The 23,836-nt window shown below is 39.0% G+C and overlaps 1 protein-coding gene across 1 annotated transcript; it reads right to left on the reverse strand.

Moving 5' to 3' along the window:
* Positions 1-1,281: 1,281 nt before the first annotated feature.
* Positions 1,282-18,741, reverse strand: PPP2CA (protein phosphatase 2 catalytic subunit alpha). The gene is made up of 7 exons (XM_067305142.1): positions 18,387-18,741; positions 5,555-5,764; positions 4,682-4,855; positions 4,425-4,514; positions 3,816-3,977; positions 2,846-2,964; positions 1,282-2,022 (listed from the first exon to the last, which is right to left on the reverse strand). Exons 1-7 carry the CDS (start codon positions 18,486-18,488, stop codon positions 1,950-1,952), a joined length of 930 nt encoding a protein of 309 aa, XP_067161243.1. The 5' UTR covers positions 18,489-18,741; the 3' UTR covers positions 1,282-1,949.
* Positions 18,742-23,836: the final 5,095 nt, after the last annotated feature.

Below are 23,836 nucleotides of genomic sequence, written 5' to 3' on the forward strand. Positions count from 1 at the left end.
AGTGGTGTCAATTGAGGCACAAAGTTCTATCCACAAAAATATTTACGCATACAGAAACTGGCAAGCAAAAGCAAAGCAGAGTTAGAGACTGAACTATTCTCTACAGCAAAGGAAATTTTTTTTTGACAGTGATCAAAGCAAGGTTCCTGATCTACTAAAAAAAGGACATCTCAAATGCACCTATTTTTAGTATGCACTTCTTCCTGTAAGAGATCAAGCTTTAGAAGACCAAAGTGCTCTGCAGAAATAATTTGGAACCCAACCTACAGGGCAAGTCAGAATTTTGCTGAAGAGAAAAGTAACCACTCAAGACTTTCAGAAAAGGAATGAGGAAGTGACACTTAGAAAAATGAAGTGACTTCATTACAAATTAGAGAATGAAGCAGTTCCTTCAGCAGAAAAGCAAGAAAGCCCCCAGAACTGTGTCCGTGCCTGCAATTAGGCCTCCATGTTTTCAAACTATAGGTTAGACACATACAAAATAACTCTACCTTAGAATTAAGCACTGTAAGCAAAACAAAAAAAACATCCTCCAGTTTTGTTGCAAAGTCTACATTGTGCCCAACTAGTTAAAGTCTTGAAAGGAAAACAATATATCAAGAGCCTTCCATCAAAATGACAGGCAGTGAATCTTGAAGATATACCCAATAAAATAGAAGTTTAAAGTATAAACCTTAAAGAGGCATACTTTTTGAATTTCTACACCGTTTTAAATAAAATAATCAAATCTGGATTCAAATCATAAAACAAGTAGGTAGGCAGAAAGGAAATTTTAAACAGAAATTAACATAAAACACTAAAACACATCATTATTTTTCAAAATGGAAGCTTGGGCAATACATGTACTATTGAGTTTCAAGTTATTCCTTTAATAGTTAGAAAACTGGTTTTATTCTTAGTTTTTCAGAAAATGATTTTTAAGTATTAGCACCTACATTGGAAATAACTCAAACTTAGTTTTACACTTGCAAAAAAGCCTCGATAATCAATGAAGCTATCCTATATTCTTCTATTTTTGAATATTCCAGTAGAGCACCAAGAGGGAAAACAAAGCAACATTTCAGTAATAAACAAGCTCTGTCCTCACCTTACTGATACCAAATGACCAGATAGTTCCCTGGGACAGAATTCAGAAAGTCAGAGGTTTTTCAGCATACTTCAATCACCCCATTTTTAGTTATTTAAGGTGGAAATTGATGGGTTTATAAAACTCAAGTGAAGTGCTAGTTTATTAAACCAGAGCTGACCTAAGATGCAATTAGAATTTGACATGTTTCCATACTTAGTTCACAAGTTTATTATGAAAAACACTGCAGCTCTCTCCTGCAGTAACATTGTTTTACAGAAAAAAACAGTTCTGTTCAAAGTAATTCACTATGCTTGGACATTACAAAGGACAAATGGTAGGGCAAAGAGTGGGAAAGGGAACTGAGTGCAGACGAAAAAAAAATCAATACAATTAAATTAAACAGTATTCCCTGAAAATAAAACAAACAAACAGTTTCAGAACAAATATGAGGCCTTGGTACTTATTTTAAAAATGTTCTTTAAGCTTCAATGATTGTTTGCTGCTATCCTTATCTACAGTCATGCTGAATAAAGCTATAGCTAAATGGAAAGTTAAATGTATTCACGAGGTGTTAATGTCTACATCTTATTATTTGCAGTCTCTCAGAGAAAGCAAAAGTAACTACAAATAGCGCTATGCCAGAAACTGGTTTCTTGACCAACAATGTTGCTTCAGCATGCAATGAACTGGTTCATTCTAAAGTGGTCACAGTTGTTGACGACAAGAGGCTTTGTATTTGAATATGGCACGTCTTTTGGTCCATGTGAAAACAAGTTTGAATGTTAAATATTTTCTGACACTTTGGAGTTACTGTTGCTCTTCCCATTTTCTTTAGGTCAACATATGGTTCATGGCAATACTGTACAGGTCTAAAATCTCTTTACAGGAAGTAGTCTGGGGTGCGACGAGTAACATGCGGTTCACCTCTACGTGGTGCTGGATCAAACTGCAAACTGAAAAAAGTGCACACATTAATGAAACTGTAACAGTCCTGTTTACATTCAGATATATTTTATATGTGAATCATAGTAGCAGTGGTCTTAAAATGTGTAAGTCAAAGTTTTTTCAAAGAAAATTTTCTAGAACAAGCGTTCAACTTCTTCCACTTCTCCTGCTAGTAGGTATTTATGATCCCCATATTTTAAACTAGTTTTATGATTTCTACCAAAGAACTATGGACTGGAAAGAAATTAATCTTGGCTTTAAGACTCAGATGAAGTGGACAGATGTTACTATCCATTTAGAAAGTTAAAGTCTCCAGTAGTTGTCAAAGGGGGCAATTTACACAGTGCCCTTGTTTATTACCAAGTCTCTAAAACTCCTGTTGAAGTCATTAACTAGAAGCCCTACCTTCAAAAACAAACAAAAACACAAAAAAACTAAACAACAACCACCACCACACACACCCATATCCCAACATATGGGAAGAATTCCAAGAGTCTCTTGCCCTAGACTGGCATTATCTCAGATATGACGGGGTTCTCCTACTTACAAATTAATCTTCAGATGTCTACAGAATTTCACTAAGCTCCAGTTATATAGAACAAAATAAGGAGTCTCACTTGAATTCAACAGACAAGATTTCAACAACAGTTCCACATATTTGATGGTCTGTAACATTTTAGATGTGACTAACCTGACAATTCTATACTTATTTCACCTCCAGAAAGTATACAGGGAAAAAACACACCTCAACACAATAATTAAATAGTAGCTTGCTAAAACAGCTGTCTTAAAATCACGTGCAGCATGAATCTCATCTTTAAATATACTTACAAGGAGTATTTTAGAGTATCATCAAGTTCCATAATTGCAGCCTGATTGCCACAACGGTAACAATAGTTTGGAGCACTGAAAATTGTTACTACATTCCGATCATGGCACCAGTTGTACCCCTGGAGAGAGAGAGAGAGAGAGCGCGCGCATGCACACGCACAGAAAAATAAAATAAGAAAAGATATTTATGATAGCCAAACTGTTATACCACATGCAATGACCTGACTACTAAAACTGATTTTTTATGTGCAAAACCCTTACTGATATTTGTAGCCCCATTAAAAAAAAAAAAACCCACACACAACACCACCACCACACAAGTCTTCATTTATTGAAATGGAAAAGGGAAGGGGGGGGGGAGTTTTGGCCTGTGCATGTTTCTTCTTACTAGTAAGCATAAGCTAAGCACATTCAAAAAGACAAGGTTTTTTGTTGCACTGGTGTTAAAAAAAGCAATTCTGAAGTACACAACCCATTTTGAATCTTAAGCTGTGTCATCAAAACCAGAACCCAGATATACATTTAAAAATAGTAACTGCCAGAGGTAACTGGAGCCTAAGGACAAAAAGTACATATCTAAAGTAAAAAGGATAAACGTGTTTAAGGAACACATATTTGTGTGTATTTTCCTAACAAGAGACTCAACATAAATGTTTAAAAACCCTTTTATCTACACAAAAATGTAACACCAGATCTGCTAATAAACTCTGTTTTGTGATGTCACTGTAGCTTTGGGAAAGAAGGCAAAAAAACAAACCAAAAAAACACCAAACCACACTGCTCCAGTGCCAAATTGAGAAGCTCCTATAGTAGCACATCAATAGTTCCAAAAATAGAGTTTCTGGAAGATTCTCAGCTGTATCATCAGATGTTGTCACAGAAGCCTATATGCAGATCTCAGATATACCGAATATGGTATTAATGCACCAACTATACAACCAAGAGTTTGACAGATAGCTACACTACTTACCTCCATTACCAACTGATGAGCTCTTGAAACCAACGTAAGGCCATTAGCATGGTTAAAGGTTTCTGAAATATCTTGTCCAAATGTATAACCTGCACCTCGAGGAGAAATTCCCCAGCCACCACGATCATCTGGATCTGACCATAGCAAGTCACACATTGGACCCTGTAAGAATTTAAGTTATTTCAGAAATTGCAGGTGAAAATAATCAAAAACCACACATACACACATCCCTCCGAACAACTTACTGCAGTGTCTCTTTAAGACAAAAAAAAGAAAATGCCTATCAACTACAACAGCTATTGCAGATAACTCCTGAAATACTACTAAGAAGTTAATCTGAATAAAGAATCTGCATAGAAGCAGTTCTCACCTCCGAGATCCTTAAGTGATACTTGAGATTTTAGGCATATTAATGAGATGTTTCTTACTTTAGGCAAAAACATGCCCCTCAAATTTTCTCCAGAAAACTAATACAGGAAGAGAGGCACTTTCATACTGCTAAGCTGTTTTGAATTTCATTTTCAACCTGCGTGTGCATTAAGATATACATTAAGATGTATGCTGAGTCATGAGTCCTACCACAAGTTTAGATAATGTATTTTTCAGTACCTCATGGGGAACTTCCTGCAAGCGATCAAGTGCTCTGATGTGATCCAGTGTATCTATCGATGGAGAGAGACCACCATGTAGACAGAAAATCTGAAAGAGAGATATATGAAATTTATCCCATTTGTTTACCCTATTTATTTTAGCTCACAAACAATTAAGACTGCAAGAGGTTACTTTAAAGTTGAGAGCTGACAGAATACAGTATTAATAGCTCCCTTTACAACTAGTAACATTTAAACTTTCAAACTTCAACATACCTGGCCATCCACCAAGGCAGTTAGAGGAAGGTAATCAAAAAGGTCTGTAAAGTATTTCCAAACGTTTGCATTTCCATATTTCCTTAAACATTCATCATAGAAGCCATATACTTGTGTGATTTGCCTGCTTTCATGGTTCCCTCGAAGAATTGTGATACGTTCACGGTAACGGACCTAAACGTAACAATTTATTTTAGAGGCACCAAAATAGGCATGCCTTCCCCCCCCACCACAAAAAAAAACAATTTGCTTTTTCTCCCCTTTGCTAAAGCAGTGAAAAAAATGTTTTTAAAAATGAAGTTTCAACTACAGTGTTTGAGAAAAACAGGGTAATACATTTAAACCTTAAGTTGCCATATACTTTGAGATGAATTACAAGCTTTTTCCACATATATATACACACACATGTAGTGTGTATACAGTATAAAGCTAGTTTTCAGAAGTCTAAACAATTCCCTACCTTTATAATATTTCAGCTCTTTTAACCCACATGCCTTACGCTTGTCTTTCCAAGCATAACATCTCCACCCACTACAATCACTCAGTATTCTTTGTTCAATAATGCAAGATCCGTAAGTTTGTGTTTAAGAAATTATTTAGAGATAACAGCTTTTTCAAAGATTGCTACTTAGGCTAGAATAAGTAAAGAAATGTACAGGCACATACACACAGAGCATTTGTTTTAGAAAGTTATATACGCTTGCACCTGAAAGTTAGGTTTTTCAGAAAGATCTCGGAAAAGTAACATAGCTAGCATTTCATTTTTTTTATACCTATAAAACAAGCACAGTTCATTCTTAACAGAGATTAAGCATACTTAGTGTAGTAGTTTTAAACGTCATTTAGAATTGTACAGTTGAGAAAAAAAGTTACCTTAAGAGCTACAAGCAATGTGACTGTTTCAACTGAATAATAGCCTCTGTCAACATAGTCCCCCATAAACAAATAATTTGTGTCTGGTGATTTGCCTCCAATTCTGAAAAGTTCCATGAGGTCGTGAAATTGTCCATGGACATCTCCACAGACTGTGACCGGACATCGCACTTCTTGTACATTAGATTCTTTTGTCAAAATTTCTTTAGCCTAAAAAGCAAAAAAACAAGAACAGTTCTAAATGAAGCACAAGCTAGAACGTAACTAACATTCAGTGGTATCAGCAATTGTAGAACAGGTGGATTCTCTGCAAAAGCCTTTTGGAACAAGTTTTGAGTTTAAGTACGTGCGAGAAACTGGGTTGTGCCTTTATAAGCTAAAAGGACACCTGCTGGCAATACAGATTTTGTCTTTTTTTTTTTTGAAACTGCCTACATAAAAGTTGCAGACAAAGGCAATTTGATGAAGAAGCACAAGTTAAATATAGCATCAAAAAGGTAATTAAAATAATGCAAGAACCCGTTAATCATATCTATCACATTGCCAGTTGTTAGTTTGTTCTCAGAACAGACACAAATGCATACCAAAGTAAATTTCTAAATCAAGAGGATATCAGAAATATAAATAGAAACAAGTTCAGAAGTTACTCTCTACAAAGATTTCCAGGCCTTTTAATCACCAACTTCCCTACCCAAGAAGAATCTTTTCTTTTTTTAAACCTTATTACCAGAATGACAACAGAATACACAAAACTACAATCAGTTTTATAATCCAAGATGGCTACAAGGCTCCCAGAAACAGCACCAAATACCACCTATGCATAAGCCATGCTGAATCCAAAATATTCTAAAGTATACACCAGTATTATAGACTGACAGAAGAGCCATGTGAATAAGCCACATTCATTTTTAGGGTCAATTTTCTTGATACTTTCTCAAACCTAACCTGACAACTAAAGCAATATAGTACCTTGTGGTTTTATTTTGCTAAGCTAAGCACGAACTATTTTGAAAGCACTGCAGAACAAATTCATAATCATTTAAGGAGCATTAGATTTTAGAACTCAGGAAAGAAACATTTGAAGTTAAAAATCTAAACAGTATATTAAATACTGGGTATTGGAATGAACCATGCTAATAAACATGCTGCTGTGTCCAAGTTTCCATTCTATCCACAAAGCCATCAGCTGGACAGTGGCTGACCCCCCCCCCCAAGGTCTCACTGTTCCTAGGCCTTATCCAGGCTAACAACCACAGTAACCATTTCAAACAAGAAGAGTGCCAGCAACACATGCTTTAATGATGGAGATGCATGAAATTCAACAAGATTCATTCAATGCTGGGGGGAAGGAAAAAAAAAAATCATGGTAAGTACCCTGTACAGCACAGAGCTTTACATATTAAAGCATGAGTAACAGTTAAATCATTTTGCAGACATATTTACATCAAAAGTCAATCTCAGATGACAGTTTCCACTCATGCTGTGCCTAGTACTAAAGATAGGTCACTGCTGGCTTGTGGTAGACACTAAAAACGTAGATTTATTTTAAGATAGTCTGACTTAAGTTCATTTTAATGCAGTGACACTCACCGGATGTTTTGAAGGTGTTATAACATCCTCAGCATTATTAGCACTCCTCTAATACACATTCAGAAGTATTACCCATCTGAATCCACGAAAGCTTTTATAATGGTCCTTTTGACAGAGAAAGTTACAGATACCTATAGCACTTCAATATGAAAAAACTGTTTTCTTTAATTAGAATGCTTTCTACTCCCATATTTTCTTGCCACACTGGAAGCACTGCACAAAGAACACAGCATTTGTTTTTCTTTGAAGGTATGCAACTTTCATGTTGATAGAGATTAGAATGGCATAGTTTTCAGCATTAAAGTTGTCACTTCCTCAGCTTTTGAAATATTAAATCACTTGGATATCTTACGCATATGGTCATATGCTTAAGTCAGACAACTATTCGGATGGAAAAAGACTGTTCCAGGTCAACTTGCAAATATCAATCTATTTAAATCCTACAACATAAGAATGCTAGTGTAACAATTTAAATATTTTCATGTTCTGAAACAAGTTTCATGAAATACTGTCTTATGAACTGCTTAGCCCATTTACAGTCCTGCCACGTCCCACAGCATTAACAATGGCTTACACTGAATTGCTTAAGCAGTAAACTTGCCTCTTCAAAAGAGCGTTACAACATCTGAAAGCGGAAAAAAATAACACCCCTGAAAACAAGCCACCAAGCGGTTCATAAAGCATAGCCCAAGTTTCTGCACTAAATCAGTTCCTGTAAAAGGGTAAAGGAACAGCCTGTGTTAATACACTGCTTAGCTACTAGTAACTAGCAAAAAGTGGATAAGACAATAGTACAGGTAATACCATAATTCCCCAACTCTAAATCTACACAATACCAATATTAATACTAATGTTATTGAATTACCTGTGACACTGACCTTGTACAGGATCATACACCACCCTGTGCAACCTTACCTGGTTCTACTCCCTCTCTACCCATCCTTTCCCCGAGAGCCAGGATGATGCTGCTTGCATAGCCACTTCACCCAACTCCCTTCCTGTCAGTTCCCCTTCCAAAATGGACAGGACTCCCTGCCAGCAGCTCCCCTCCACTTCCCTACGGAAAGGAAGTATAGCATTTCAGCAGCCCTCAACAGAAGACAAAGTACTCCTTGATCAGATCATCCAAAGAGGGAGAATTAGGGAGAAGACATAGACACCTGATTCCTTGTACCTCAAACTCAGTGACCTATTGCCAAGAAGGATAACAGCGCAATACTTCACAAAATTTTGACATCAGCATGTTGAAACATTCAAGTTGCATCGTCTATCACTAGACAAACAATTATGCAATTCTGAAACTTGTTTTTTTTTGAACACTTACCACTGCTTTCATTTCTCAGTCATTTTTCACTTCTTAACATTTCTGAATGTTAAAATGGCACTGAATTTCTGTACTGGTTAATATCTTCTAATCTTGTAAGTGACCCACACCAAAGTTTAATTTATCATGGTATTCTACAAATTAGAAATGTTGAATGAAACTAAATAAGAACTTGACATCAACAGCATACACTTTACATTACAACTACAAAACTCTACCTCCAAAGCAGCACAACAATTTTTCAGGACTACCTAGTCTCCTATTTCAAAACCAAGCAACTAACCAAGCAATCTGTGAAAATAATCTCTTATTTCATATTATGAATTATACAGAAAAAACGTGCACCTAGAAGACGCTTACAATTTCACAAGAGAAAAGCATCAGAACCAAGTAAAATGTTGTCATAAATAATCATTGCCAAGGTGGAAAGCCATGCATTTTACTCAATGCAATCTGAAAGTTCAAGCATTAAGCATGTATCAAATACACTTCAGCTTAGCTGTAGTACCTGAAGTTCATTCACACTTAGTATCTGAGACATCTGCTTACTGAGCCATTTTTCTGAGAAAAAAGCAACTTCATACAATCCCAAACCAACCCAAGACATAAGAACAAAACCAATGGTTTAAACGGACAAGAAAACAGTAAGTCTTCACCTTACTAGAATCCAAGTATTATTGGATGAAAATAAAATCTAGGATTAAAACGTTCCTGGACTGCTGCATATTTTATAAATGGTAGGATGAACAGTAAAGCACTCTTGTTGATTTCATTTGCCAAGCACATTTTCTATGCAAAAAACCCTATTCTTAAAATACAAAGATTATCTTCATTATTTTAAGGCAATGCAGGATCCAAGACTAACTAAACTCTAACTTTTATAATAAACAGGTACGTAGAAGATTGTTTTTTTTAAAGTATTATGACCATTAAAACTGCTACCATACGATTCTCATCTCTGCACAGTTTTATTTAATAAAAGGCAAGAGTTGTATGCGTGCAGAGCTATCTCCTATTTCCCTTGTTCTCAGCCTCAATTTTTAGCTAGCATGCCACAGATTTTAAGGCTCACAGCCGAGTGCCTTAAGGGCTGTAATCCAGCCATGACACTGTCATTCTCAACTCACTGCATGTTGAGGTCAAGCAAGTTTGCCTCATAAGCAGAGTACATCAACCTTGCATCAAAGAATTTGTTTCTGGAAAAATCCCCTAAATTCACCTGTGCCTCAGTTCCTTTGTATTGCCAGAACATACCAGATACCGCCTGATTATTCCTACTCCTTCCTGTAGGCATTATTTTGGCTTTGTAGAGACGTAAAACAGTGCTTGAAGCTGCTGCATAACGCTAAATCAATGCTATAAAACACTTAATGTGGGGTTACCAGTAACTCAGGAAAGAAAATATAATCATTATTTTAGTTAGACAACATAGCTCCAAATTCAGAGTTACAATCTGTAATGTGCTGTTCTTAGAAGACCAGAATTCACACCTGCAAACTGCCATGCTATCTAATAAAGTATGTTCTGAGAGTCATCATACTGCAACTACGAAAAAAAATCAGGTATTTGTAGTTACCATATTTTGTCCGGATCGAAGACTTCAACCACACCCATAATTTCCTGTCGTTGAGGTGCACAGGATATGACTAAAGCCACAATGATCAGCTAATTGGGATGAAGACTGGTGTTAGCAGGTCAAAAATCATGGCCTGGAAGACATTCCAATTCCAAGGAAAAGGTCATCCCATTACACTCAGCAAGTCTTCTGTAAAGTGAATGCATTTATGTTTGCTTCAATTTAAAAGTTTTATTTTCTCACTTGAGAGGGAAGGAAAACAAGTTCAGACCAAAGACAGTCTCACTGCTTTTAAAGCAATAGGTATTTTCCTTGACCTTATGACCTTTTAAATCAAAGAAGTAGAGAAATCAGGCCTCTAATATCACCCTTCTGAGAAGATGTTAAGACAGAGGTCAGATCACGTATGGCATAAAAAAGGAAACTGACTTACATTGAACATCAGAATCTTCTAAGGAATTAGAGGTGAATGAGAATGTGTATGCAGGAATAAAATTAACATTCAAAAAGCTCCACATCAGCATTTAACTACTTACTATTCTAAAGGAAACAAAAACAGGATTTCCACCCAAACAGAAGGAGCAACAGCAGCAAAAAACTTTTACCAGGGCTGAACTAGAAGATATCCTGATCTGCTTTCTCCCTGCTTTTGTGAGTAATGCCTATGCCTCCATTTCTAAATGTTCACTACTATCAATACTGAAAATTTAGAACTCAGTGAAGCAAAACAAAGCACGTCTGATCAATGCGTCACAATATAGCTGCTGAGAATGCATGTGTCATAATGTGGTCACTATGTATTTGTAGCCCTTAATTTTCTTAAATAGTGTTGGTAAGGATATAAGAATTGATTGAAATATGGGGTGTAGATGATAAAGAGAAAACAGAAATCAAGACTGGAGTAAGACAGAATACCAAAGCAACAAAGTGAACTAACAAAAGAAGTCAACATTTTATTTCAATTCAAAATGTAAGTACAGTAGCCTATAGATACATCAATGACTATTTTTCAGCACAACTAGGACAACTCCCAAAAATGCATAATATCCAATCAGATTCCTATATCATAACACACAACTAAGTCCCTTCAGCAATGCTCCATAACTTAGCAACAGTATTAACTCTCTCACCTTTTTTTTTTTTTTAAAGCAATTTCTATTTTTGTAAGAGGAAAGACCAATTAAACACAAGATGTTGCCCAAACCAGAAGATCAATCCTAGTGCCAGTGCTGCACATAAGATTAGATGAGACAACTGCCTTTTTTTTCCTGTGAATTCTAGAAGCTCTACAAGAAAGTAAACGGGCAGTGAACTTTGCTTTCAAATACACAAGAATAGAGTTATTTGGAGTCAGACTTGGGAGAAGAAAAGGGAATTGCTATTTAAGTATCAATAGCTGATCAGACCAGACGGAAAAAGAGGGATAGAAGTGGGCTCCTCTGAAGGAACTCAATGCCATCGTTATTTTGAACCACACAAGAGATCCCAGTGCCTTCAACTTTGAATTAAAAGAAAAAAAAAAAAGTCTAGCAAATCTTTCTGAAATTTGTGGAGGTGCAAAATAGCTCAGGAAAGAGAGGTGCCTTTCTCTCTACATGGGAGTTCTAAGAATCATAGCAACAGTGACAACACATGAAGCCAACCCTTTATACAGAGATGGTCTTCAGTCCTCTCTGTAGCAGCAAGCTGTATTTGTTTAATGTCATTCAAGTTCTTTACTTAAAATAAATAAAACTAGGTAGTAGTGCAGCTAAAACTATTCCAAAACCAGCTGTGCCCTAGCTCTTTGTTACCTTTCCCTGTAGAAGGTTACCATCACAGGTTTAAGGCTAATGGATCAAAAAAATAATTTGTGGTAACTACTAAAGATGGTCAGCTACGTCCTATAGGGGCTTTATACTCGTCAAACACAGCATTAGCAGTAACAAGGGTTTTAGGGTTCAGCTTCATGAAGTTGTACTCATGGGACAGTAAGTTCAGAAGGTCGTCTTTTGCTCAAAGCTCAAATAACTCCAAACACAGCTAAGCACGTTTATGTTATATGCACAACCAGGATACTGACTGGAAGGCTGGAGGGTAGGCATGTGTGTCAAATACAGAAGTGTACAAGCATGTAATGCAATAAATTGGAATTTTATATATTGGTAAATATATTGGTATTTTATATATACACACAACTGAAATACTGGAGATCTGATTACTGAGCAGTTGAGCTCCAGTATTTATCTTTGGTCAGGAATACCCTACCTGTTTTTCCAGCTTAACATACTATCTAAAGAAAAGAAACACAGCAACAACTGTGTTATTGAATATAGGTGTAGTGGTCAAGAGTTCCTAAGTGAGGACAAAAATTCAATCATTGCTCCTTCAATTTTTAGCACAGCTGCTTTATGAGACCTCCTTAACTCTTGCCAGTCAAAGCCAGACAGGTTATGTTATTACACTGCTTAAGGTAACACAGATGACTAATCAAAAATGGCTAGGGAGCAATCACAGAAGCAGCTCTGCCACCAGATCCAAGTAGGCAATAGCTTCACCACAGGTAGATCTGGAAGAGGACATCAGTCTACAGTCTCATCCATGTTTTTAGACTTAAACTGTTAGAAGCCCAAACAAGTGGGAGTTTGCCCTGACTTAAGAATGCTTATTTGTGTTATCTTAAGCTACACCTGAAATGACTTTTAAAACAAGACCAAAAGATCTGCATCTTTCACTTCCATTTTATCATAATTGATGTGATGATGATAATAAAAAAATCCAACCTTACCAATACCAGCACAACTCAGTTTTATAGAATTTTACAGAACTGAAAACGAAGGAAAGGTGCTGAAGCTACAAGAGTTGGCATACACAAGAACAAATGCTCATGCCCAAATCCAAGCGTTAAAGGTATAACCAGGACTAGGTGAGAAGGCTTGGAAGGTTGACGCTTCCAATGCCTTTTGTATACAAAGGCTATTTCAGTTTTATGTTACCAATTGTCACAAGAAACGGAACACAGTGGGTGAAAGGATCTTTTTTTATGTAGAAGTGTTCCACAATGACTAAATATATACAGTTATTAAAATGACACAAAAAGCTATTCACAAGACACCAATAACTCCTTAGAGACGCAAGGTGTAATCACATGCATCACCAACAGCTTAATCCCCAAGGATATTCAATGAGGCAGTAGCAAAGGAGCCCTAAACCATTTTCTGATCTCCCATAACCCTTGGACCAACTAAAGAGAGCCCTCCTGCCATTGGCAGTAGTTCAATATTCCCTTTGTAGGTAACCCAGAAGCCAATCCGACAGCAAAGATGAGCTGTATGCATCCATATAACTATCTACAGAGTCCACTGCACAGGAACTCCTGCTAGCTAGCAGTTCCACTGGGGCAGATTTTCTAATATACAGCAAGTTCAGACAGGGATATCCATTTTTACAGTTATCTTGGACAGTCAGAAACAGTTATACGTAAAAATCAAAATGTGAATGTAAAGACTAACTAAAGGAAAAGCTCTTGCTAACTGAACTGGGGGCAGTTTAGCATGTTTACTTGTGGCCAAAATAAGTAGCTAAGAAAGGTAACTCCCCCAACAGCAGAGTAGACAGAAGGGAACATGTGCCTCCATGTGAAAAAGAGGTGGGGAAGGGATCCAGGGCAGTAATATATTAACACAGAGGAGTGAGCTTCACAAAACTTGTCAGTCCAATGCATCATGGGAACTGAATCTTTGATCGCAGATTCCTCTTTCGACCCAAAACAAAGTTTCTTCAGGAACATATTGTCCTCCTAGAACTAAAGCTCTTAATATAAGCTGAAAGAGTTCAAGCAATTCATAGAGCTGTAGTAGACACATGCATGTTTGGTTTGTTCTCATCTACAATTAGTTTCAGAAAATCTAACTTGAAAGATCTGGTGTTGAGAAACAAAGCTGAAGGCTCTGCAACGGGGAAAAAATATAATAAAATAAATTGGGAAAAATACACCATTAACAAGGCATGTACTAGAGATCAGTATAGCCCAGAAACACTTTTATATTATGAAAATTAGTATTGATGACAAAACCAACAGTCTATGTAACCAAGAACATTGTTACTGATCAAAAGCTGCAGGAGGCAAGGTTTGAATCAAGTCTTCTGGAAGTCTTTAACAGTATCAGCCCTTCACTCAGTTTAACCTTTTTAGAGAGCAATAGTGTCTATTCAGAAGTTTTTTTGCTAGTAATTCAAGTACACAGGAAAAAAAGAAAAAAAATACTTCTACACAGCATACACAGGCAGCTCGTCTTCTTTTTCCAAAAACTAAATGTTATATTCAGACCACTTAATTACAGACTAGTATTTCAAGGGGAGAGACTGATACCTCTCCCTCCACCTATACTAGGTAGCTTCCGAAATAACCAGTGGATATTCCATCCACAAATTCAACTCATTCCTTTGTGCATCTTTAGAGTGCCATCCCACCTTCCCGAACAATGCAACACACCCACCTCTTCTGTGATAAGGGGCATTTATAAATGTTAGAGAGGAGACAAGATCATTTCCCTCAACCCTCACAAAGTAAAAGAAAGAAGAGAACAGTACTCCAAAACAGCATTCTTTCCCCTTCTCTAAATGACCAATGGAAAAAAATCTCACCCGGCAATAAAGATTTCCTTTCTCTTCTGTACACAACAGCCGTTAAAGAATTCAGCAATAAGCATTAGCAGAACCAACACTACTGTCATGCTATTACTTATCAGCAGGCTATATGGTGCAAATCTGGAATACTTATTCATCAAAACTTACACTAACCAAGTAATTAAAGCACACACAATTTGTTACTGAGGTAACATAAAATATACAGCACATATTAAGCTTAGAATAACTTAATACAGACTTCTGTGTGGCAGTTAAATGTTTTATGAAAGTAGATAGTATTCATGGTTACAAATTATTGCTAGGTTTAGAAGACATTTCTGCCAAGTTAACATTGCCACTATTACCTAGGTAACCAAGCAAAACATGAAATACATTAGGAAAGTAACTGGGATGCATAAGTGGCCACACTTAGTTATTATGCTACATTATACAGCATTTGTAAATAGCTGTTAAGTTCTTTAGATATCAACACTGAAATACAACAGAGCCCTTAGGCTTATTCTTATTAGATAGGCACCAGTCCACATGCATAAAGTCCCAGCAGATCCTGAAATACCAGTCTCATGAAGATCATCCAATAAAGGAGGGTGGGTGGGTGGGGGGGAACACCTCACACAAGGATTTTTAACTAGTCCAAGCTACAGTTTAGTGCAATGAAAATGACAATTTATAGCTAGTAGGGTTTTTATCTGTCCCTTGGAATAGTAACAATACTTGACATTATCCTTAACACATCAAGCTATTTACAGAAAAACATAACCTTTGGGTGTGATTCATCCAACTACTTCAGACAATCAAAGCATGAACCGTAATTCAGCAGTTTCTGAGACTCAGGGCTGGAAGAGTGGGAACGTTTTAAAAAACCTGCTGTCTCCAAGCAGAAATGCAAAGAATTCTACTGCCTCACTTTCAAGAATACAGCTTCCCACTTTAAGTGGGTAGGGAAGACTTAATGGCAAGCATGTACTTCTGGAGCCTACTTTCTATTCCTTGCGTCTTCAGTCACTTAGGAACTCAGCTACTATTAGGTAGGAAGTCCCAGGAGAGCTACCTGTAGTTATCAAAAGCCTATCTTCTTTCCCTAACATAGAAAGTCATGTGGCTGTACTCTGCAAAGTACTAACTGCAAAGTAGTAGGAGATTGGGAATTTCAGCTCAAGCCCAATGTCATGGTACCCAAAGAAATAGTACTTTTGGTTTGGAGCTGGCTCAAATCCACCCACCTCGAGGTAAAGTGAGCTTGCTTCTACCTGAAAAATATAATTTAGATATACCTCATACACCCTTGTGATCTCTCATCTTAGAGGACGACAGCAGTTGGACAGGTAACTTTCTGTAACCTTTCCTTTTATCCACATATATAATTCCCACAAATCTAGTCACTTTAACAGTTGTTGCTTTTGTTCAGCCTAACCAAAGACACTGCTGATTCTTCATAGTCTAAGCATCTGTCTTGTGATCCCTTGAGTCCATCAGAAATACTTCAGATTAGACCCTTTTTCCTACCCCGCATCAAGAATTTATCTTCGTGATGAGCATTACTTATTTTCCAGAAATATGTTTCACTTCCATTCTTCATGGGGGGGGCGGGATCAGCCTGCTGCCTTTGATGAACAGGACTATAGTTTCTTTTGTTGGGAGTTTCAAACAGTATGTCTTTCCTCATCTTCCCAAAGCCCCCAGTAAACTGAAAGCTTTCTGCAGATGCCTCATGCTTCTGCAAGTTATCATACAACCTTACAAAAAATACCCACTAAATCAGTGTTCAGGAAGCTGTATCAGCATCTGTTTATAACTGATGGTAAATGGAATACTTACCTCTTGAAAAAAAAATATAAGGAAGAAACTGGACCACTACCATCAAGAGGAAAGTGAAAAATAAGTAGGCATCTAAATTGCTACTTACTTTCAACACAATTTAAAATACAAAAGCTGTTTCTAAGGGTTACAATTTTAAGCAGCTGGAATATTAGCCAGCTAAGATTTGGACTCAAGTAAGAACCTGCCTGCTCAAAAACACTAAGTTTCTTAATAAATTTACGGATTGTTTTCTGGAAATAATTTGCTTCTGAAACAGCATGCTACAATATTTGAAGATGCAATGCCAAATTTTAAATATTTTCATTACTTCTCATAGTTGGTTCACAGGCTTCTTTAGAACCGAGTACATCAATGACTTCCCATATTCCTTAAATTTCTAGTTCCCAAACAATCCACAAATATTACTTCCTTCTATCTAGAAATATATGAACATATAAAACCTCCAGTAACTGAAAACAGTCTTCAGCTATTAATTTTTAATTATATTCAGGATTAAAATTCAATTGGAAAATGCAGTTTGATGCTACTAGAACAAATTTTCCCTTTAATTTCCATTCCTAGAATGAAACCTATTTTTACTCAAAGCTGTATTAAGTGTTTCCACATATCTAGAAGACCTACTTATTCACACTGGTCCAAGAATGTGGCCTGGCAGTAATCAGAAAAGCAATGTTGGAAGAGATAGGTAATGTCTTTTATTAGAGCAGAGGGTATTACTGGAGAAACAAACAGACTTTCATACATGGGAATCCCTCCTTCAGGTCCACAGTCAAATTTATCAGGCACAACACACTATGAAAGCTATTTTAAAGAAACATCAAATATATGTTAATATCAGGTGCTGACAACTGTTTTCAGTAAGAGAAAAAGCAATTAAAAGGGCATCTACCATAACAGTTTAATCAATTTATAAAAGTTTACACAAGCAAGTACTTCATTTACCCACTTTGTCAAAAGATGATTTATCCTGGGCTGATCTAAAGACCTTTCTAAATTATAAACACACCAGTGAACACAGTACTCTAACATCCAAGTCTCAATGTTTTTATCAGTCACCACAAAAGTAAATAGCTACATGTGATCTGAACTGTCTATTCTGTTTTTCATGCAACCCAGAATTTTCTTCAGAGAAACCACGTCCCAAAGCTAATCTACCCTTCAACTACAGTTATAAATAAGCCTGTGCTTATTTATATTAAAAATCGAAGTCCTGTGTTAACGCTTCCCTGTAATTTTAAAGCGATGACCATGAGCTTTATTTTCATTGTAATAATCTACGCTTCTGGGACCGTTCGGAAATGCTGAAGCGTGTCACGGGAGCCGGCTGCGCCGATCCGCCCGCGAGCCCTCCCGCACCACGGAGCTGCGGAGGGGAAGCCGCGGCGGGGAAGCCGCGGCCCAGCGCTCGCAGCGCGGCCCGGCCGCGGCGCCGGTTCGCGCCGGTTTCCCGCGCGGGTGGCGGGATGGCGGCGGCGCTCGGGGGTCTCTCGCCCAGAATCCCGGCGGCGGCGGCGCCATTTTAGGAGGCGATGAAAAGGCGGGAGGCGGAGCCAGCCGCCGAGCGCAGCGAGAGGGGGCCCGGAGCCGCCCGCCGAGCGCCCCTGCCCGCTCTGTCTCCGCCGGAGGGTCGCGCCCGTCAGGTGCACGGAGCCGCCCGCAGGCCCCGGCCCGCCGCCCCGCTGCCCGAGCGCCCGCGGGTCCCCCCACCTACCCGGCGGAGGAGCGACACCCCCGCGCGGCAGCGCCCACCGCGGCCCCCCAGCCAGCCCTGCCCGCCCAGGCGCCCCCCGGCGCCGGGCCCCGCCTTGGCGCAGAGGTTCGCCCCCTTCCCTTCCCCCGCAGCCCCCGGCGGCAAGCGGCGTCGCCCCCTCCGGCGTCGCCACCGCGCTCACCTTCTCACAGAGGCTCTTCACCTGCCCCTCGGAGAGCTGCTTGCACTCGTTGAGCTGCTCCACCCACTGGTCGAGCTCCTTGGTGAAGACCTTCTCCTCCATCCCGCAAGCCCGCTCGCTCGCCCCCTCCTCCTCCTCCTCCTCCTCCTCGCCGCCTCCTGACGCACCGCCCCGGGGGTCCCCGCGACTCGCTCCAAACAGCGCCGGCGGCTACAACCCGGCAGGACGCGCAGAGGGTGCGGCAGCGGCCCGAAGCGCTGCGAGTCCCGCGGCCGGAGCGGGGCTCTCCGCAGCAGCAGCTCTGTCGCTCGCTCCCTCGCACCAGACCGTGTAATGGCCGCCGCTCCTGACGTCACCGCCTCGGCTTCCACTCCGGGGAGGGGGAGGGAGACGCCAGGGGAGACAAGAGCCCATGCGCAGCGGCCGGGCGGGACTGCGCATGCGCGCTGCCGGCGGCCGGCTAGGACCCGCCAGACCGGCAGAACGGCGACGGCGCCGAGGCGCATCTGCGCCTGCGCAGCTCCGCGCGGCACAAAACAACGGGGGGGGGGGGGGGGGGAGGTGCGGTCGCTCTGCGAGCAAAGGAGGGAGCGCGGGCGGGGGGCTGTCGGCGCATGCGCGGGAGCGGGCGGCGGGGAAGGGACTTTCCCGCCCGCCCTTTGTGTGAGGTGCGGCGGCGGCTCGCGCCTCCTGTGGCGGCTCTCGGCTCCGCTCGGAGCCGCCCGGGCCGGTGGCGGAGCGGGAGAGACCCGCGGTGCCTGCCCGTGCCCGCCTCGCCGCCTCCTCAGCGAGGCTCCCCCCAGGGGGGAGGGGAGGCCAGGCCGGTTGGCGGCTCGTCCCGGAGGAGAGGCGTTGCGTGTCTGTGACCGGTTTTTTGTTTGGTTTTTTTTTTTGCTCTTCACAGAGTTTCTCCGCGCTTCCCTGTGAAGCCCTGAGCACAAGTGCTGTGTCGCTCCGGGAGCGAAAAAGTGGAGAGCGCTTGCTGGTGTTAGGTACTTAAAGATGAATCTTTTCAGTTCAAAAATAAACGTTAAATAGTAGGTCAGATTGGCCACCCTTCAGTGCTTTGATAGGAAAGGCATAGCTGAAGCTGTGTTGCATTTCTTCCCTTTAGAACAGCTCATGCTTAAGAGTTCTGGGAAAATTAATGACCGTTTCTTAGAGAGACAAGTGAGGTAGAGTGTAAGATTTCAGCAAAATACAAGAAACTAGTGCTGGACCTTAAGGTTAGTTTTCTTAGTGTATGTGGGCACCTTTTATGTAAAGGAAAGACAGCAGTAAGATAAATCAGAGACAAGTAAAATGCTTTTAAAAAGGAATGAAAGAAACAAGTTCTGTGATCAGTGATAAATTATACATTGTGATGTCACATCTTTAATATCAGCAGTACCAATTATTACAAGGCTGCTCCAAAATAACTCCCATAAGGCATAAAAAGGTCGGTACACAAATTTGGTCTTCACCTGATTGAATGGGTCAAAGTTTGGACAAAATGTACCCTGTTGAAATTGTCAGGCTGACAAGGCCTGTTTCCAGTTAATAAGTGTTAAGTGTCTCAGTCAGAGATTGCCTAATACAGAGCCTGAACTGTTAAATTCTTAGCCTGCTATTGAAGCAAATTAACAATTAAATAGTGAGCAAAGGGGAAAGAATGTTTGTTTCCGTATGTCAGCCTCAGTTTCTTCTTGTCAGAATTTTCTCACAGACAGGGTTCGCAAACAAGTCAAAGACGAACTTGGGTGTTCTGTTTACTAATGCTGGCAAAAACATTTTACAAAATATTCTGGCATTTTTCCATAGGTTTGCATCTTCAAATGTTCTTAGTTTTGTACTTAGATTAAGTTGTAAAATGAAAAATGTTGTTCCTTGAAAAATGATATGTTGCAAGAATTTACTTTGTAGCACATCTTTTGTTAATATCCAAAAAATAATATTGAGCAAATAAATGCAAAAAAAAAAATCAATAATGCCATTTCCTGTGTAACTTGCCAAGTTAAAATTTATTTTCTCTAATAACTGTTGGCCTTCTGGAATGGTAAAATGTCTTAATGCTATATTTTGCATGTATATTTAGCTCTATATTTTCCACTGAGATCAGTGGAATTCTTGGTGAAACTTCAGTAGCATGTATCTCTGTATTCCTCTTGGTGACCATCTTGCAATAAGCTATGCTTCTGCCTACAAAGATCCTTTCCCTGCAGCTTTTTGTGCCAGCTATAGCTCTTGCACTGTCTGTGAGTGTGATTGATCAATGTGGTGGATAGTTGATCTAGCCTAAAAAGCAGGTGTACTCAGTACCAATTTTAGCACTCAGAAAAAAGGGGGGTGGGGGGAGAAAAGGTGGGAGGGGGTTAGGGCTGCATTGCCAGGAGCAGGCTTTGCTTCTGGAATAGGAAAGATGAGTGAGAGAGGAGAAATGAAACCTCAGCAGCAGGAAACTTAACCTGGCTTGTTTGCTTATGAAACTACAACCAAAGTCCTGTGAGGTTTTATCTGATAGGTGTGGGGAAAGCACAGGTAATGCGTAGATTAGGCAGGGCTCCTTACCGATTGCAGTAATGGTCGCTGCTGTCCTTTTAAAGGAAATGTGATGGTTCCCACCCCTACCTTCATTTCACAGTACTCCAGTATTAGAGTGCTCACCTAAGAAATGAACTTTTTTGGTTTGAAAAGATTCAAAAGTCATAGCTCTTAACTACTAGAATAAATGCTGCTTTAGAAGGAGTGGGGGACCATCATCACTCCCTGCTTGCAGCTGAAACCATGCCATTGAGCAGAAGAGAATTCAAGAGTCAACAGAGGAACAGTCAGGATTCAGTAACTTGGTTAAGTGGACACTCACACAGGAGGAGGAAATTTTGGTTCCCATCTCCATCCCAAACAATTACCTCTATTTTATCCTCATACTGTTTCAAATAAAATCTGTAAACTGTACTTGGATCAGAAGTCAGATCTCGTAACTTCCCCTACTTCAGAGCCATAATCAATAGTTAGAGAATCGTGGTTCCTTTCTTTCTCGGTTAGTTATCTGAACCTTCAAAGGAAGGTGAAATAGTAATGATAAAAGAATACTTGTTGTGTTGCATAAGTTGGGGATTTGTCAGTATGTCGGATATACAATAAAATTAAACCATAAGTTTTGAGATGACAATAATAACAAAAAGTATTTAGTATGTGAGTATATGCCAGGCTTTTGTGAGAGTGATACGTAACTAAGGAGATCTGGGTGTGGTTGCCATGATGAGTCAAGTATAGTCCTTCCTGCTGTACACAATCCTAACACTTGAGTCAGTGACAGGTGTTTCATATTTATGGCATTCTTTAAAAAGGTTAACTATTCAAGCTGATTACACTTACATTTCAAGTTAGGAATCAAGTTAGTAGGTTATTCAGCTTCTTTGCCGTACCAGCCTTAATGCTAACTAACTCTGTAGTGTTCTGAATGAATCTGAAACTCATTCACTGTGTATTAGCACTTGCAATAATTTTATCAGTTATGGCAGTAATGCTAACATTTCCCATGGAGTAAAAGAGATATCAGCATTTAAACTATGCAGGTTTATATTTTCAGGCATCATATGACTAAGTAAATGCAGTGTTGAATAACCTCTGTAGAGTAAGGAATGCTTAAATTGGTTTTCTTATACTTATGTCTGTAAATATCTTACTAGTTCTAAATTATCTATCAATGCATGTCTAAAGTGCCTGTTGCTATGGCATTTCAATGCTAAATACGGAATTAGAAAGCTATACTGAATCACTGTAATTCTGAGTCGCTTCCTTTTGATGTAGGACTACCATTTTTAATTACTACATTCTTCTGTAAGCAAAGAATATAAACATTCATGCTTTGGTGTAGAAATCAGCTACCTCTGTGGGAAAAGGGGCATTTCCTGATTGGGTTAAGCCAGAATTATCCATTATGTGATTTCTTGCATATTCTGGTACTGGCCACTGATGGAGACAAGATATTGTGCATTTTGTATCTCAGTCCCATTCAGATAGGGAAATCTTGTGGTCTTTAGCAGATCTTTAGCAAAACTATTGCAAAAGATGGGACCTAGATGAGAAGCTATTTACATCAGGTATTTGTCATCATGGGCAAATATTATTTCTGTATATTTGATTCTTTCTAGCAGAGTCCAGATAGTGCATGACAGAATTTGACTATCAGTAATATCAGCAGAGGCCTACTTAGTTTAAAAGTTGCATTAAACAGTGTCTGTAAAGGGGTGAATCCCATCATTAATTACCTCACATACCACAAAACATGTAATTTGAAATTTGCTGGCTCATAGTAAGATATACCTATTCACTACAGTTTTGTAGGGAAAGTAGAAAGTCAACAGTCTTATCAAAAGAAGATGTTGTAAAGTAACTGAAAATTACATTTTCAAACTGGCAGGTACAAATACTTTATGGTCAAGAATCTTAAAAGAGTAGGAAAAGAGTGCTTATTCATCAATATTAGGTTTTTATTATTTTGAAAAGCTGGAGAAATTCCAGAGGATTGGCAGACTGGCAGTGTATTTCCAATACTGAAAAAGATAAAAGCAATGGATAAAGGGATGCTACTTTCACATCAACAGCAAATAAAAAAACGAAGTTGGTAGTTATTTGGGAATCATTTTTTTTAAAACCTGGCTTGGTTTCTGTTTAAACTCAATTTCTGTTAACCTCAGTTACTCTAACTTACTATCATACAATTGCTTACCTATAGGCATTGTAGCAGAAATGAAGCAAATGAATTCACAGATAAATTCTGTGATGGTTTTGCATAGTTTGAGGACATCTGGTACGAAGCTCTCAAACCAGAAGGATAAGGCTAGGATCATGGTGAAGTAGAAAGGCAGTGTGAAATGGGAGTATGTAAGTGAAAAACAGTAGAGAATCCTCTTGAGAAATTAGTGTTTTATATCTGTGAGAATCATTTGGGTATACTGTTTATATAATTTGCATTAACACTGTTTTAGCATGTTTCCTTTTTGCTATATTTACACATGGATTAAATATCTAGTGGTTTCCTGGAAGATTGGTCTTATCAAACATACCTCCATATCTTAGTGCATATATGGTATATCTGGCTATTTTTAAGGCATTTCACCACATGACACTTTGACTCTTAAATCAATTGTATGGAATTATTAGAAGATGCATGCTGGATGAAAAATTGCTTCATTGACTTATTTCAGGATGCTTAATAAGGAAATATTAATGAGAATTTTCTCTACCAAGTTCTTTGAGAGATTACTTACTGGTTCAATGGTATTTAGTATTTTTAGTGACTTAAATAATGATTGAAAATCTTTACTAGTAAAGTCTATAGAAAACACAAAATTGGTGAGACTGTAAAAATTAAGGAGAAGCAGTCTGAGCGATCGGAAGTATCTGACTAAATTGCTTGGCTTTCAAACAAAACACACTTCAATATAGTTACATTCCAGATAATA

Source organism: Apteryx mantelli, chromosome 14 (genome assembly GCF_036417845.1).
Source record: "Apteryx mantelli isolate bAptMan1 chromosome 14, bAptMan1.hap1, whole genome shotgun sequence".
Lineage (NCBI taxonomy): Eukaryota > Metazoa > Chordata > Aves > Apterygiformes > Apterygidae > Apteryx > Apteryx mantelli.

Bases quoted from the DNA above. Each gene is read 5' to 3' on its own strand.
- PPP2CA (XM_067305142.1), bottom strand. From the start codon at position 18,488: ATGGAGGAGAAGGTCTTCACCAAGGAGCTCGACCAGTGGGTGGAGCAG. The intron at 3,978-4,424 runs GTACTGAAAAAT...AAATTCTTACAG, and splicing joins TGCAGGAAGTTCCCCATGAG to GGTCCAATGTGTGACTTGCT. The intron at 2,023-2,845 runs GTAAGTATATTT...CACTTTTTTCAG, and splicing joins GATACTCTAAAATACTCCTT to TTTGCAGTTTGATCCAGCAC.